General features: G+C 41.6%; 1 protein-coding gene across 1 annotated transcript in view; it reads right to left on the bottom strand.

Annotated features, from left to right (window-relative positions):
• The window catches only part of LOC139574861 (iron-sulfur clusters transporter ABCB7, mitochondrial-like), a 53,077-nt gene extending 37,877 nt beyond the window's left edge, over positions 1-15,200 (bottom strand). Inside the window, exons 1-4 of the mRNA XM_071399829.1 lie at positions 14,892-15,200; positions 12,222-12,299; positions 12,031-12,105; positions 7,075-7,194 (exon numbers count right to left, since the gene is read on the bottom strand). Coding sequence (XP_071255930.1) covers positions 7,075-7,194; positions 12,031-12,105; positions 12,222-12,299; positions 14,892-15,041 — 423 coding nt within the window. The 5' untranslated portion in view covers positions 15,042-15,200. The remainder of the gene's footprint in view (positions 1-7,074; positions 7,195-12,030; positions 12,106-12,221; positions 12,300-14,891) is intronic.
• Between the last annotated feature and the right edge of the window lie 84 nt (positions 15,201-15,284).

Raw genomic sequence — 15,284 nt, 5'->3', positions numbered from 1 at the left:
ATACTGACTGTTACTTTTGATTTTGACCCCCCCTTTGTTCAGGGACACATTATTCCATTTCTGTTGGTCACATGTCTGTGGAACTTTTTCAGTTTATGTCTCTATTGTTGAATCTTATGTTCATATAAATATTGACACGTTAAGTTTGCTAAAAAATAAACGCAGTTGACAGTGAGAGGACGTTTCTTTATTTGCTGAGTTTATATCAAATCAAATGTTATTTGTTACATGTGCTGAATACAACAGGTGTAGTAGACCTTACAGTGAAATGCTGAATACAACAGATGTAGTAGACCTTACAGTGAAATGCTGAATACAACAGGTGTAGACCTCACAGTGAAATGCTGAATACAACAGGTGTAGACCTTAGTGAAATGCTTACTTACAAGCTCTTAACCAACAATGCAGTTAAGAAAAAATAAGTGTTAAAGAAATAATAATTGATGAGTAAATAATTAAAGAGCAGCAGTAAAATAACAATGGCGAGACTTTATACAGGGGGTACCGGTACAGAGTCAATGTGCGGGGGCACTGGTTAGTTGAGATAATATGTGCATGTAGGTAGAGTTAAAGTGACTATGCATATATAAACAGAGTAGCCGCAGTTTAGGGGGGTGGGGGGGCAATGCAAATAGTCTGGGTAGCCATTTGATTAGCTGTTCAGGAGTCTTATGGCTTCAGGGTACAAGCTGATTAGAAGCCTCTTGGACCTAGACTTGGCACTCCGGTCCTGTTTCCTGTGCGGTAGCAGAGAGAACAGTCTATGACTTGGAAGGCTGGAGTCTGACAATTTTTGGGGCTTTCCTCTGACACCGCCTGGTATAGAGGTCCTGGATGGCAGGAAGCTTGGCCCCAGTGATGTACTGGGACGTATGCACTACCCTCTGAAGTGCCTTGTGGTCGATTAGTTGCCGTACCAGGCAGTGATGCAACCAGTCAGGTTCTATTCGATGGTACAGCTGCAGAACTTTTTGAGGATCTGAGGAACCATGACAAATCTTTGTCGTGCCCTCTTCACAACTGTCTTGGTGTGTTTGGACCATGTCAGTTTGTTGTTGATGTGGACACCAAGGAACTTGAAGCTCTCAACCTGCTCCACTAAAGCCCCGTCGATGAGAATGGGGTCGTGCTCGGCCCTTCTCTCCCTGTAGTCCACAATCATCTCCTTTGTCTTGATCACGTTGAGGGAGAGGTTGTTATCCTGGCACCACACTGCCAGGTCTCGCACCTCCTCCCTATAGGCTGTCTCATCGTTATAGGTGATCAGGCCTACCACTGTTGTGTCATCTCATCGTTGTTGTTGATTAGACACGGTTTCATCAGCAAACTTGGTGTCGGAGTCGTGCGTGGATAAACAGGGAGTACAGGAGGGGACTGAGCACACACCCCTGAGGGGCCCCCGTGTTGAAGATCAGCGTGGCAGATATGTTGCTGCCTACCCTTACCACCTGGGGGCAGCCCGTCAGGAAGTCCAGGATCCAGTTGCAGAGGGAGGTGTTAAGTCCCAGTGTCCTTAGCTTATTGATGAGCTTTGAGGGCACTATGGTGCTGAATGCTGAGCTGTAGTCAATGAATAGCATTCTCACATAGGTGTTCCTTTTGTCCAGGTGGGAAAGGGCAGTGTGGAGTGCAATTGAGATTGCATCATCTGTGGATCTGTTGGGGTGGTATGCGAATTAGATTAGGTCTAGGGTTTCTGGCATGATGGTGTTGATGTGAGCCATGACCAGCCTTTCAAAGCACTTCATGGCTACAGACGTGAGCGCTACGGGGCAGTAATCATTTAGCCAGGTTACCTTCACTATCTTGGGCTCAGGGACCATTGTGGTCTGTTTGAAACATGTACAGTGGGCTCAGATTACTGGCACCCCTGACTGGCAATGCACAAACAATACTTTAAAAAATATTAACAATATAATTATAGAGAAACTCAACACCAACATGTGAGGAATACTGTACTTTATTCATGTTTCAATGGAACCCACCAAAATGATACAATTATTTAATACAAAATAAATTTCACCAAAATCAAGGTTCATCATTTTTGGCACTCCTCATTTAGTGCAACCACCGCTGGCAATTATAACAGCATGGTGTCTTTTCCTGTAATGTTTGACAAGGTTAAGGAACACATTTGGAGGGATTTTGGACCATTCCTCTATGCAGATCCTTTCCAGATCCTTCACATTCTTGGGTTTGCGCTTATCAACTGCCCTCTTCAACTCAGCCCACAGGTTTTCGATTGGATGGAGGTCCGGCGACTGAGATGGCCATGGCAGAACATTGATTTTGATGTCACAGAACAATTTCTGTGTGGATCTTGACGTGTGTTTTGGGTCATTGTCTTGTTGGAAAGTCCACATACGGCCAAGTCTCAGCCTTCTGGCAGAGGAAACCAGATCGTCAGCCAAAATTGCCTGATACTTGTTGGAATTCATTATGCCTTCAATCTTAACCAGTGCCCCTGGACCTCTGGAATTAAAACAGCCCCAAAACATCACTGACCCACCACCATATTTCACCGTGGGTATGAGGTGCCTCTCCTTGTATGCATCTAAGTTTCGACGCCAAACATGCCGATGATGTATCTGACAAACATTCCATTTTGTTCTCATCTGACCAGAGCACCTTCTCCCAGTCGTACTTTAAATGTTTGACTCCAAGCGATTGAGTCTGTGTCTAGGGGTCAGAAAGGGCTTTCTTCTGGCAACCCTTCCTGTGGTTTTGGAGGTGGTGTCTGGTGGTGCTTTTTTAAAAACCTGGTGACCCCAAGACTCCACCAAGGCCTGCAATTCTTTCACAGTTCTTGGGGATTTTGTTGCTTCTCTCACCATCCTCCTCCCTATCCTTCTACCTGTGATGTTTTCAACTGTTCCATATCTTCTAAAACATTTTAATAGTTGCCCTGACAGTGCTCAGTGGTATATTCAATCGTTTGTGGATCTTCTTGTAGCCATTACCAGATTTATGAAGGTCTACAACCATCTGTCTTTTTTGAACTGCCAGGTCTTCGGTTTTCTTCATGGTGTTGGATGGCAAAGGGATATTGCATGCCTGTTACCTCATTTTGATACCCTAGTGAAACAGGAAGTGATGTAATGGCTCAATATAGTTCCTTAAGACTTTGATCAAATTAAATAAGTGGAATTTAATTAATGGTTTAATTTGGGAAGATGTTATTTACAGTCATCTGTAAGGGTGCCATTAATTGTGAAACCTTGATTTGGAGCGCATAGATTTTTTATTAAATCAATAAATTATTTTGGTGGGTTCCATTGAAACATTAAGTACAGTATTTCTTATGTTGGTATTTTGAGTTTCTCTATAATTGTGCAGTCAGGGGTGCCAGTAATTTTGTATTCAATGCCATTGGATGAATCCCGGAACATATTCCAGTCTGTGCTAGCAAAACAGTCCTGTAGCGTAGCATCCGTATCATCTGACCACTTCAATATTGAGCGAGTCACTGGAACTTCCTGTTTTAGTTTTTGCTTGTAAGCAGGAATCAGGATATAATTATGGTCAGATCTGCCAAATGTAGGGTGAGGGAGACTTTTGTATGAGTGCGTGTGTGGTGGTCTAGATTTTTTCCCCCTCTGGTTGCACATGTGACATGCTGGTAGAAATGAGGTAAAACTGATTTAAGTTTCCCTGCATTCAATTCCCCAGCTTTCACTTTTTATTTTACTAGGCAAGACAGTTAAGAACAAATTCTCATTTTCAATGACGGCCTAGTGGGTTAACTGCCTTGTTCAGGGGTAGAACGACAGATTTTTACCTAGTCAGCACGGGGATTCGATCTGGTAACCTTTCGGTTACTAGTCCAATGCTCTAACTAGGCTACCCTGCCGCCCCAACTAGGATCACCTCTTCTGGATGAGCATTTTCCTGTTTGCTTACGGCCTCTTATACAGCTGGTTGAGTGCGGTCTTAGTGCCAGCATCAGTTTGTGGTGGTAAATAGCCAGCTACGAATAATAGAGATGTGAAGTCTCTCCGTAGATAGTGCGGTCTACAACTTATCATGAGGTATTCTACATCAGGCGAGCAATACCTCGAGACTTCTTTAATATTAGACATCGTGCACCAGCAGTTAGACAAATAGACACCCCCCCTAGTCTTACCAGATGTAGCTGCTCTGTCCTGCCGAAAAACAGAGAAGCCAGCCAGCTCTATATAATCTGTGTCGTCGTTCAGCCAAGTCTCGGTGAAACATAAGATATACGTTTTTAATTTCCCGTTGGTAGGATATTCTTAATCGTAGATCGTCCAGTTTGTTTTCCAATGATTGCATGTTGGCCAATAATACCGAGGGTAGCGGTGGTTTACTCACTCGCCGACGAATTCTCACAAAGCACTCAGACCACTGCCCCCTGTATTTCAGTCTTTTCACGTGAATGACAGGGATTTGGGTCTACGGGAAGCAGTATATCCTTCGCATCGAAAAAAAATCTTCCTCCAGTTCGAGGGGATCGCTGTTCTGATGTCCAGAAGCCGGTCAAAGTAAACGGTAGCAGCAACATTATGTACAAAATGAGTTACAACATTTCTGGAAAAATAAAAAAATAAATAGCAAAGTTGGTTAAGAGCCAGTAAAACGGCAGCCATGCCCTCTGGCGCCATCTCTCAGTGTCGCTCTACTATGAGTGGGAAGACTTGGGAACAGATGTCAAAAAAATGTATCACTTGGAGCGAATTTCCTGGTGCATTTACAGTCTCATGTTCAACAATGAACATTCACTAATATGTGAAGGGTTCACCAGTTGGTCAGTTAGTCAACGCCCCCCCTCCTTCACATGTTACAAAGTGGGATTAAAATGAATCTGTTCTTTTTTTTGTCAACGAAATACAAAAAAATACTAATGTCAAAGTGGAAGAAAAAAAAACATTAAACAAATGTTAGAAACACCTTTGGCGGCAATTACAGCTGTGAGTCTTCTTAGGTGAGTCTCTAAGAGCTTTGCACACCTGTATTGTGCAATATTTGCCCAATATTCTTTTCAAAATACAAGCTCAGTCAAGGTGTTGGAGATCACGGCTAGACAGCAATGCTCAAGTCTTGCCATCGATTTTCAATCAGATTTAAGTCAAAACTGTGATTTGGCCACTCAGGAACATTCACAGTCTTCTTGGTAAGCACTTCAGTGTAGATTTTGCTTTTCGTTATAAGTTATTGTCCTGCTGAAACGTGAATTCCTCTCACAGTGTCTGGTGTAAAGCAGACTGAAGCAGGTTTTCTAGGAGTTTGCCTGTGCGTAGCTCCATCCCATTTCATCCTGAAAAACTCCCCAGTCTTTGTGAATGTCAAGCACACCCATACCATGATGCAGCCACCACCATGGCTGAAAATAAAGAGGCAGTCAGTGATGATAAAGAGGCAGTCAGTGATGTTTTGTTGGATTTGCCCCAAACATAAGGCCTTGCATTTAGGACAAAAAAGTGTATTAAATTTGCTGTGTTTTGTTGCAGTATTACTTTAGTGCCTTGTTGCATACAGGATGTATGTTTTGGAATATGTTTTATTCATTTAGGTCATTATTGTGAAATCCCTACAACACTGTTGATCCATCCTCAGTTTACTCCCATTATAGCCATTTTAAACTCTGTAGAATTATTATTTTTTAAATCACCAATGGTGACATCCTTAAGCAGTTTCCTTCCTCTCCTGCAGCTCAGTTCAGAAGGTTGAGTGCATCTGATGTGTCTGGGTGGTTTACAGGGTTTTCCCAGTCGGCTATACTTATTTCAGCTGGGTACTAGCGTCACTAGTCAGAAACAAAAGTCTGCCAAGCCCTCTCCTACTAGAATTAACGTAACATAGCAGGCGTAAAAGAAACGCCTGAGCAGAGTTCCAACATCCGTGTGTCAGCGGAAAAGGAAGCTAGGTTGAGAGCTGTATCCACCCAGAAAACTGGAAGCATCCGGTTGTTGGCAACTCCGATAAGGGTGCACTAGAATGAATGATAAGCATTGATAGGACAGGAGCCTGTCAGTCACTAAGGTGACACAGAAACACTGCTGGTTTGACAGGCTGCCGTCTGTCCTGCCTCTCTGTGTGTGTTGTGGTTGAATTTGCATGTCCCATAGCCTATAATGTGTTAACGATGAGTCGATATCCCACTTAGCCTACCGTTTCCTGGCACAGTCATGTATTTTCCTTCTCGCGCAGGGTCCGACATTAACGCTGGCCCGAGGCCAGTAAAAACACGTGTCGGGCCAGTGGAGCTGGTCAGGCCATTAGCTTTTCAGCTCATTTTTCCTTTCCAGTTCAACATTTACCTGCTCTGTCGCAGTCTACCGTTGAAAACCACACGCGTAAACATCAAGCTATTTTGTATTTGAGCACAGTGCAGTAAAAACGAACTATTTCATTTGTTTTCTATCATAGTTTCATCAGCTGTTTAAAATGAACACTGTAAAAAGTGTGAATTTTCTGATAGTTGCTGGTTGAAAATACACCAAAAGAGAGCTTGTTCCCAGGGGAGCCTGGCTGGCTACTTTTTCCATTTGGCTACTCTGTGGAAAACACTTTAATACATCCCCCACAGCGTCATTATTAACTTGACCATGATGCCTAAAGAGATATATAAATGTCTGATTTGTTATTGTTACCCATTGACCAATCATTGCCCTCCTTTATATATGGGGGACAGAGGAAGGGTTAGTCATTCAAAAATCATGTCAACCCCGATTATTTCACACAGAGTGAGTCCATGTAACTTATGTGATTTGTTAAGCCACATTCTAGTTATTAACTTGTAAAAATGTGTATAATTTTTTCCCTTTGACATTATGGAGTATTATGTAAATCATAAACAAAAAATGACAAATATATTTAAATCCCACATTGTAACAAAATGTGGAAAAGTTTGAGATGTAAACTTTCTATAAGCACTGTACCTCCAGCCAGCAGACGTGTCCCATCCGGCTACCTTACCCGGCTACCTTACCCGGCTACCTTACCCGGCTACCTTAGCTCCAGCCAGCAGACGTGTGTGTGTGTCCCATCAGACTACCTTAGCTCCAGCCAGCAGACGTGTGTGTGTGTGTGTGTGTGTGTGTCCCATCAGACTACCTTAGCTCCAGCCAGCAGCCCCAGGGCGATGGCTACTCTAGCCCGTAGATCAGGCCGGTCCTTGGGCCACACGTAGGACAACATGTTAGACAGGATGGTCCTGGAATTCACCTCCTTCAACTGCCACCAGGACACAACAGGAAAAACACTGTTAGATGACATCACATTGCTTATTCACATGGCTCAGTTGGTAGAGCATGGAGGTTGCAAAGACAAGGATTGTGGGTTCGATTCCCGCTGGGGTCTCCCAGACACATGACTAAGTCCCTTGGAATGAAAGCGTCTGTTAAATGTCATCCGTTATCATTTAAATGTGTTCCTCCTCACTGTGATCACAGAACAGGAAGTAAACGCATCTAACGTCACAGTACTTAGGAAAAAGCTTCACTTGTCCAACACAATGACTAATAATAATACTCAGAGGGAAAATGTGGATCATTAATGACCATTTTAATGACCAATTTTATAACAATACGGTAAGACGTTGTCCAATAGGATCCTGTAGTTCTCTTTCCCAATTGGTTTGACAGACAGGGAAAACTTGAGGCCCCTGTAGCTGCTCTCCAGAACCCAGGCAACACACTGACACCTGATGTTTGGTGTGGGGGTGTGTACACCCAGAGAAACAGGGAGCAGACTGGCCATCTGTCTCCAGGTGGACACGGAGAGCCTGCCTGACACTACATCTCCCAGAGGGCCGTAGGGCTGGGCAGCAGCTCAGCGATAGAAAGAGGTCTCTAGAGGGACATCATCATCAAGGGCTTCCACCATTTTAAAGTAGTCATCTGAGTGGGGATTCGAATGGGTTGGGAGCGATCAGCCAATGATCAGAGCATTGTCGTCATGTTGTGGTGCCTATGATTTGTAAATAGCTTTAAGCAATATCTCTGCCATCTAGTGGCCACAAATTAATGACAACATTTGGTTCAGGACTCCAGCTCTGCAGGTAAATAACCAATATTACCATTGCACTTTTTTCCCCAAATACAAAATAGAGTGCTTTAAAATAGAGATAGACCCGATGGTGCTGCCCATGTTGCAGACGCCATAACGGCACAGATACAAAGATGAGTCCTCCATCTATCTCTATGCTACAGACCTGTCTCCAGGAAGACCCAGAGAGCCTGTCTGACATATCCACCAGGGGGCGCCAGCCAAGCTGAGGGGGCAGCACAACATGGCTGGCATCCCATCTGAGAGCCAAGATGGTTGTTGACCTGCTTCGTCAGCCAGCTGCCACAGGGGCTAAAGCCACAGAGCTGCTGAGGAGCAGCAACACCAAGCGGATTATAGTACTGTGTGGGTTGCACGCTATACTGAAACGTTGGTATTTTTTCTACACAAAAAAATTATGGTTTGATACCAGCATTTCGGTTACGTTCAGTACTTCTGTCAAATGCATCTTACGTGATTGAGCGGGTCAAGTAGGTCTATCAGAACAGCCCCTTTAAAGCACGAAGAGCAGGGCCTGGTCCACTTCCTCATTCGTTACTAGAGCTCTCTGGGATGCATTGTTAGCTCCCCACTCATGCTGCACACAAGTGTAATGTGACATGGAATGTAGAATTGTTGAAACTGTTCATTACTGTTCGCAAAACAATGTCCTACAGGCTAGAACCCTTTAGAATGCAAGAAGATACCGGTATCTTCCATCTTTGTAGGATAACTTTCCTAGCTAGCTGACAGCTGAAGCTAACGTTAATTCACCACCCTGGTACTTTGTTTATGATAATATGCAAACTAAAGGTATCATTAATCATTTGAGACTAGAGATTTTATTTATGTATTATATTAAGTCAAAATAAAGTGTTAATTGTTCATTCAGTATTGTTGTAATTGTCATTATTACCAGTCTATATAAAAATAAATAAAAAATCGGCATCATCTTTTTTTGGTCCTCCAATAAATCGGTATCGGCTTTTTTTGGTCCTCCAATAAATCGGTATCGGCTTTTTTTGGTCCTCCAATAAATAGGTACCGGCGTTGAAAAATATCATAATCGGTCGACCTCTAATGCAAACCATGAAGCAAAACATGCAGATTTTCAAAGCTGATTGCCACCAAAACTTGATCAATTCACTTAATCTCCCTTGCCACCAAAAACAAATTAACTTTGCCTCCCGTCGGGTTTCCACTAGATTGCATAGCAACAAAGACTCCACAGCCACATTCTACCTCCAAACGACATCATTATTTTCTTAAAGAGACAGCGCAGACTTTTATAAAAGGGATCGCTTCTTCCATGCAAATGTTGTTGATCAGTACAATAAATATAATATGATCTCCTAGCAGTTGCCAATAAAATAAGTCCTAAATGGAAGAGAAACAGACTCATCTGTAGCCCCGTGAAATCAGCCAAAACCAGCTCAACGCATGACAGTCCTACTGAATAATATATTACACCTGTATTGTAACTAGACCTATTGAATAATATGTATTACCTGTATTGTAACTAGACCTATTGAATAATATATATTACCTGTATTGTAACTAGACCTATTGAATAATATATATTACACCTGTATTGTAACTAGACCTATTGAATAATATATATTCACCTGTATTGTAACTAGACCTATTGAATAATATGTATTACCTGTATTGTGACTAGACCTATTGAATAATATATATTACCTGTATTGTGACTAGACCTATTGAATAATATATATTCACCTGTATTGTAACTACACCTATTGAATATTATTATATATTCACCTATATTGTGACTAGACCTATTGAATATTATATATTCACCTGTATTGTAACTAGACCTATTGAATAATATATATTACCTGTATTGTAACTAGACCTATTGAATAATATATATTACCTGTATTGTGACTAGACCTATTGAATAATATATATTACACCTGTATTGTGACTAGACCTATTGAATAATATATATTACCTGTATTGTAACTAGACCTATTGAATAATATATATTACACCTGTATTGTGACTAGACCTATTGAATAATATATATTACCTGTATTGTAACTAGACCTATTGAATAATATATATTACACCTGTATTGTGACTAGACCTATTGAATAATATATATTCACCTGTATTGTGACTACACCTAGACTCCATCTTGATTTACCCAGTTTATCAATAGAGATTTACCTTTCAAATAAATTAATACCATGATGTTATGTAGTTATGTTGGTAATTAGTATTTTGGTAAAAACAAAGTCAAATTGATAGCATGATTGAATAATTGATTCATTAATGAATACATGGCTGAATAAAAAATAAAACATTAAAATGTAATGATATTGACCTCAAAAGATGGCCAGAGCAGTAGCTGAGTTTCAGGATCAAGGGCCATTCTGGGACTTTAATACTTTTGTTGTGGAAGTGAGTAGTGTAATGGTATAAAGTCATGTGATCGTTTTGGAAGGGAGTAGTGTAATGGTATAAAGTCATGTGATCGTTTTGGAAGGGAGTAGTGTAATGGTATAAAGTCATGTGATCGTTTTGGAAGGGAGTAGTGTAATGGTATAAAGTCATGTGATCGTTTTGGAAGGGAGTAGTGTAATGGTATAAAGTCATGTGATCGTTTTGGAAGGGAGTAGTGTAATGGTATAAAGTCATGTGATCGTTTTGGAAGGGAGTAGTGTAATGGTATAAAGTCATGTGATCGTTTTGGAAGGGAGTAGTGTAATGGTATAAAGTCATGTGATCGTTTTGGAAGGGAGTAGTGTAATGGTATAAAGTCATGTGATCGTTTTGGAAGGGAGTAGTGTAATGGTATAAAGTCATGTGATCGTTTTGGAAGGGAGTAGTGTAATGGTATAAAGTCATGTGATACTAATCCTGGAATTGAAGTCAAAATTCTGGTATGGTGACAACACTAGTGTGTTATGACAAAATCTGACTTTAATCCAGTGGTGTAAATAACTTAAATAGTACTTCAAAGTATTTTTACTTAAGTAGTTTTTTGGGGTATCTGTACATTACTATATGTTTGACAACTTTTACCCACTACATTCCTAAAGAAAATAAGGTACTTTTCCCCCTGACACCCAAAAGTACATTTTGAATGATTAGCAGGACAGGAAAATGGTCAGATTCACGCACTGAGCAAGAGAACGTCCCTGGTCATTCATAAATACTTCATTTGTAAATGATGCTTGAGTGTTGGAGTGAGCCCCTGGCTATCACCTAAATGTTTTTAAAAAATCTAATAAATCCTCCCGTCTGGTTTGCTGTGAAATTATTTGTTTTTCTACATTTGATACTTACGTATATTTAAAATCAAAAACTTTTAGACTTTTACTCAAGTAGTATTTTACTGGGTGACTTTCACTTTTGAGTCATTTTCTATTAAGGTATCTTTACTTTTACTAAAGTATGACAAGTATGATATTTTGGGTACTTTTTCCACCGTGGCTTTATAACAGGAGATATAACAGGACAGACAATATAACAATCGGTTGTTGCTGGTCTAGTAGTGGAATTAAAGCTGCAATATGTCACTTTCTGGGCGAAACAAATTCACATAGAAATGTGAGTTATAGATCTGTCATTCTAATTGAAAGCCAGTCTAAGAAGCAGATCTATTCTGTGCGCTATTTACTATGCTTCCCATACTTAAATTTAGTTTTTGCGTCTTACTTTTGTACACCAGATTCAAACAGCTGAAAACACAAAGATTGTCACAGTGGTTTAGATGGTTCAATGATTCTCTACACAACTGCTTGTTTTGTCACAAACTATAAATTAGACGAACTCGTCGAATTTTAGCAGCCAGGAAATGGTAGAGCAATTGCAATAGGTCTTTTAACATTTTTTGTTGGTCTACTATGAAAGTAAAGGTGACTCTTTCCCTGCAGAATTGAGTTAGGAACAAATGAATGATCACCTATTTTCTCTCTGTTTACATGCTGATCACGGAGCTAATAAAACAACATGCTTCTGGTACAGAACATTTGGAAGTACTATTTTTCTTACCACATTTTTGGGGTCTGTGTTTAATCTTCCACCCGCATTTCCGTGCCAACATGTCCGTTCTGTCACCTGCAAATGCTGTGAACAAGCACGCATACACACAATATTACAACTAGATTCTTCAGAGTTCATATTTAAACGGAATTGTTTCTGATACCGTAAATGGCATAGGCTCCAATAACAATCTAATCTACCTTTGCAGCCTCCAGTAAACGTCTGCTGTCGTCGCTCCTGTTGACTGTCCATGTGGCTGTCCTCAGGTTGGGGCTCAGCTACAGAACAGGAGAGGAGAGACCAGAGGAGAACAGAGGAGAGGAGAGACCAGAGGAGAGGAGAGACCAGAGGAGAGGAGAGACCAGACCAGAGGAGAGACCAGACCAGAGGAGAGACCAGACCAAAGGAGAGGAGAGACCAGACCAGAGGAGAGACCAGAGGAGAGGAGAGACCAGACGAGAGACCAGACCAGAGGAGAGGAGAGACCAGACCAGAGGAGAGGAGAGACCAGACCAGAGGAGAGACCAGACCAGAGGAGAGACCAGACCAGAGGAGAGACCAGACCAGAGGAGAGACCAGACCAGAGGAGAGACCAGACCAGAGGGGAGGAGAGACCAGAGGGGAGGAGAGACCAGAGGGGAGGAGAGACCAGAGGGGAGGAGAGACCAGAGGGGAGGAGAGACCAGAGGAGAGACCAGAGGGGAGGAGAGACCAGAGGGGAGGAGAGACCAGAGGAGAGACCAGAGGGGAGGAACCTGTTTCAGTAAAAATGTAGAGACTCAGAGGGAACAGAAACATTCGTTCTTGTTGAAAGATCCCCCTGAGGGCTATGGGATAAAACAGGTTCAAACACAGCCGGTGTCAGTTGAGGTCACAATGTTCAGATAATATTTAACAGATTGTATTTAGGAGACAGAGGTTGTGAACAGAACTAAGACTACAGAGTGGAGGTGGTAACCAGTATTGATGACCTGTGGGTCGATCCATTTAGTTTCAGCCATGACACCCACCATTTCAGAGAGTTCTTAAATATTTTCTGTAGTTAGAAATAGATCCGCATTCCTACATTATTTTGTTGAGATATAATTTGATTTCTGAGAAAGTATACTAATTGATTGCACCCATATCGGCCATTTTAATTTATAGGATCCAAATAATATTCAATACATTTCGTACCCGACATCCGATTTGGACCAAACTGTTTTCAAACAATGAGTAAGACATGAGGAATCCAAAGACATGGTCAAAAGCTCCTCACGGACCCGCCACACCATCCCACTCCAATGACCGGTACACAGTATCAGATCTGACAGACACGGACCCGCCACACCATCCCACTCCAACGACCGGTACCTGAGCTCGATTTCAAGTCTCAAAGCAAAGGGTCTGAACACTTACGTAAATAATCTATTTTGTATTTATTTGCAAATATTTCTAAACACCCGTTTACACTTTGTCATTATGGGGTATTGTGTGTAGAATAAGGCTGTGTAGAATAAGGCTGTGTAGTGTGTAGAATAAGGATGTGTCCCTTTGAGCTTCACCATGCTCAAAGGGTTAGTCAATGTCTGCTTTTTAATGTATTCTTTATACCCCATCTACCAATAGGTGCCCGTCTTTGCAAGGCATTGGAAAACCTCCCTGGTCTTTGTGGTGAATCTGTGTTTGACTGCTCGACTGAGGGACCTTACAGATAATTGTATGTGTGGGGTACAGAGATGAGGTTGTCATTCAAAAATCCTGTTAAACACCATTACTGCACACAGAGTCCATGCTGCTCATCATGTGACTTGTTGAGCACATTTTTACTCCTGAAGTTACTTATGCCATAACAAAGAGGTTGAATACTTGACAAGACATTTACGCTTTTCAAGGCCGCCTCAGCATCGCGGCTACGTTCCATACTCGGCATCCCGAGTTGGCTCACATTGTGACAGTGTTGTCCAACAACTATGAGTAAATTCTGTCATCATACCAGTAGTATTAGCTCGCTTACAACCTGGGGTGTAATCATTAGTCCAAACAGTTGCAAAATATTACATTTCTAGAGTTTCTATTGGACAAATTCAGGTAGGTCCCTCCCAGTTTCGTTCGCTTCCGTTTACGAAACGTTTTGCAACACAATTGGCCTAATGAATACGCCAATGGTGTCTGCCAAGTTCAGCCAATATCAGTCGGTTCCAGGTTGGGGTCTTATCTCACGGGACATTTTTAACATTTAACATTTAAGTCATTTAGCAGACGCTCTTATCCAGAGCGACTTACAAATTACACATACTGTGCACTGACACGTTTTACTCTGTCAGTTCCAAAGTAGGCAGACAGCCTAGCGGTTAAGAGCGTTGGGTCAAATCCCTGAACCGACTAGGTGAAAAATCTGCCGATGTGCCCTTCAGCAAGACACTTAACCCCAATGACTCCTGTAAGTCGTGAAGGTATAAGAGCTTCTACTAAATGACAACTGTAAATGGTCAACACGTAACCCACTCACTGGGGCCCACAAACTATATACCTCGGTGACAAATTTACCCAGCAAGTTACGTATGAGGTATAACTTTAGTTAGTTATCAAAGTATATTTAGCTAACGTTAGTTAGTAATGTGTCGAAATCACTTTCACCTCAACTTGCCGGCTACGAGTAGCAGGCAAGGCTACCTACCTAGCAAAACATCGACAGCCATGGCAATCTTGTGAAAACATGCACCACAAGCTTGGTTAGCTTAACTTTCTGGTAGCTGCCACATATGACTAAAATATAACTTATCAACACACGGTCATCCCAAACTGGATAACGTTATAACATGTTGATGTGCCCTTGTCAGCTTGTGTCGAAAGAGAGACTCTCAGAACAGTGTCCTTCTCCCCCTCACCAAATAAGTAGTCTGTTGTTTCCGTTGCTTCCCATTCGGTTTGTTACCTCCTCTCCAAACATGATAAAAACTTGTCTTTTGCAGTAAAATAGCCAATTTTCGTCTTTGCAGTTGTAAAATGCATTCCAGCGGTACCAACAGCGGAGCCATCTTGCCAAAGGAAGGCGGGTTCGATAACGAACAAACTTACGTAATTTCCTATTAGAACGAACTTTGCCCCCGTCGTCATTCATTACTTTTTTAAAGGAATAAAATCACAATAGCTATCTATGTGGCTATTTCGAAACATGTGGTCATTATATACTTAATCAAATAACATTTCGACGTGTTGCTTGTAATGTAGGTTTTACTCTTCTGATTGATACGATTTCTAAACAATCACGTACTTGTGAC

This window comes from Salvelinus alpinus, chromosome 4 (genome assembly GCF_045679555.1).
Source record: "Salvelinus alpinus chromosome 4, SLU_Salpinus.1, whole genome shotgun sequence".
NCBI classification, from domain to species: domain Eukaryota; kingdom Metazoa; phylum Chordata; class Actinopteri; order Salmoniformes; family Salmonidae; genus Salvelinus; species Salvelinus alpinus.
This window is presented reverse-complemented; position numbering and strand designations above follow the sequence as displayed.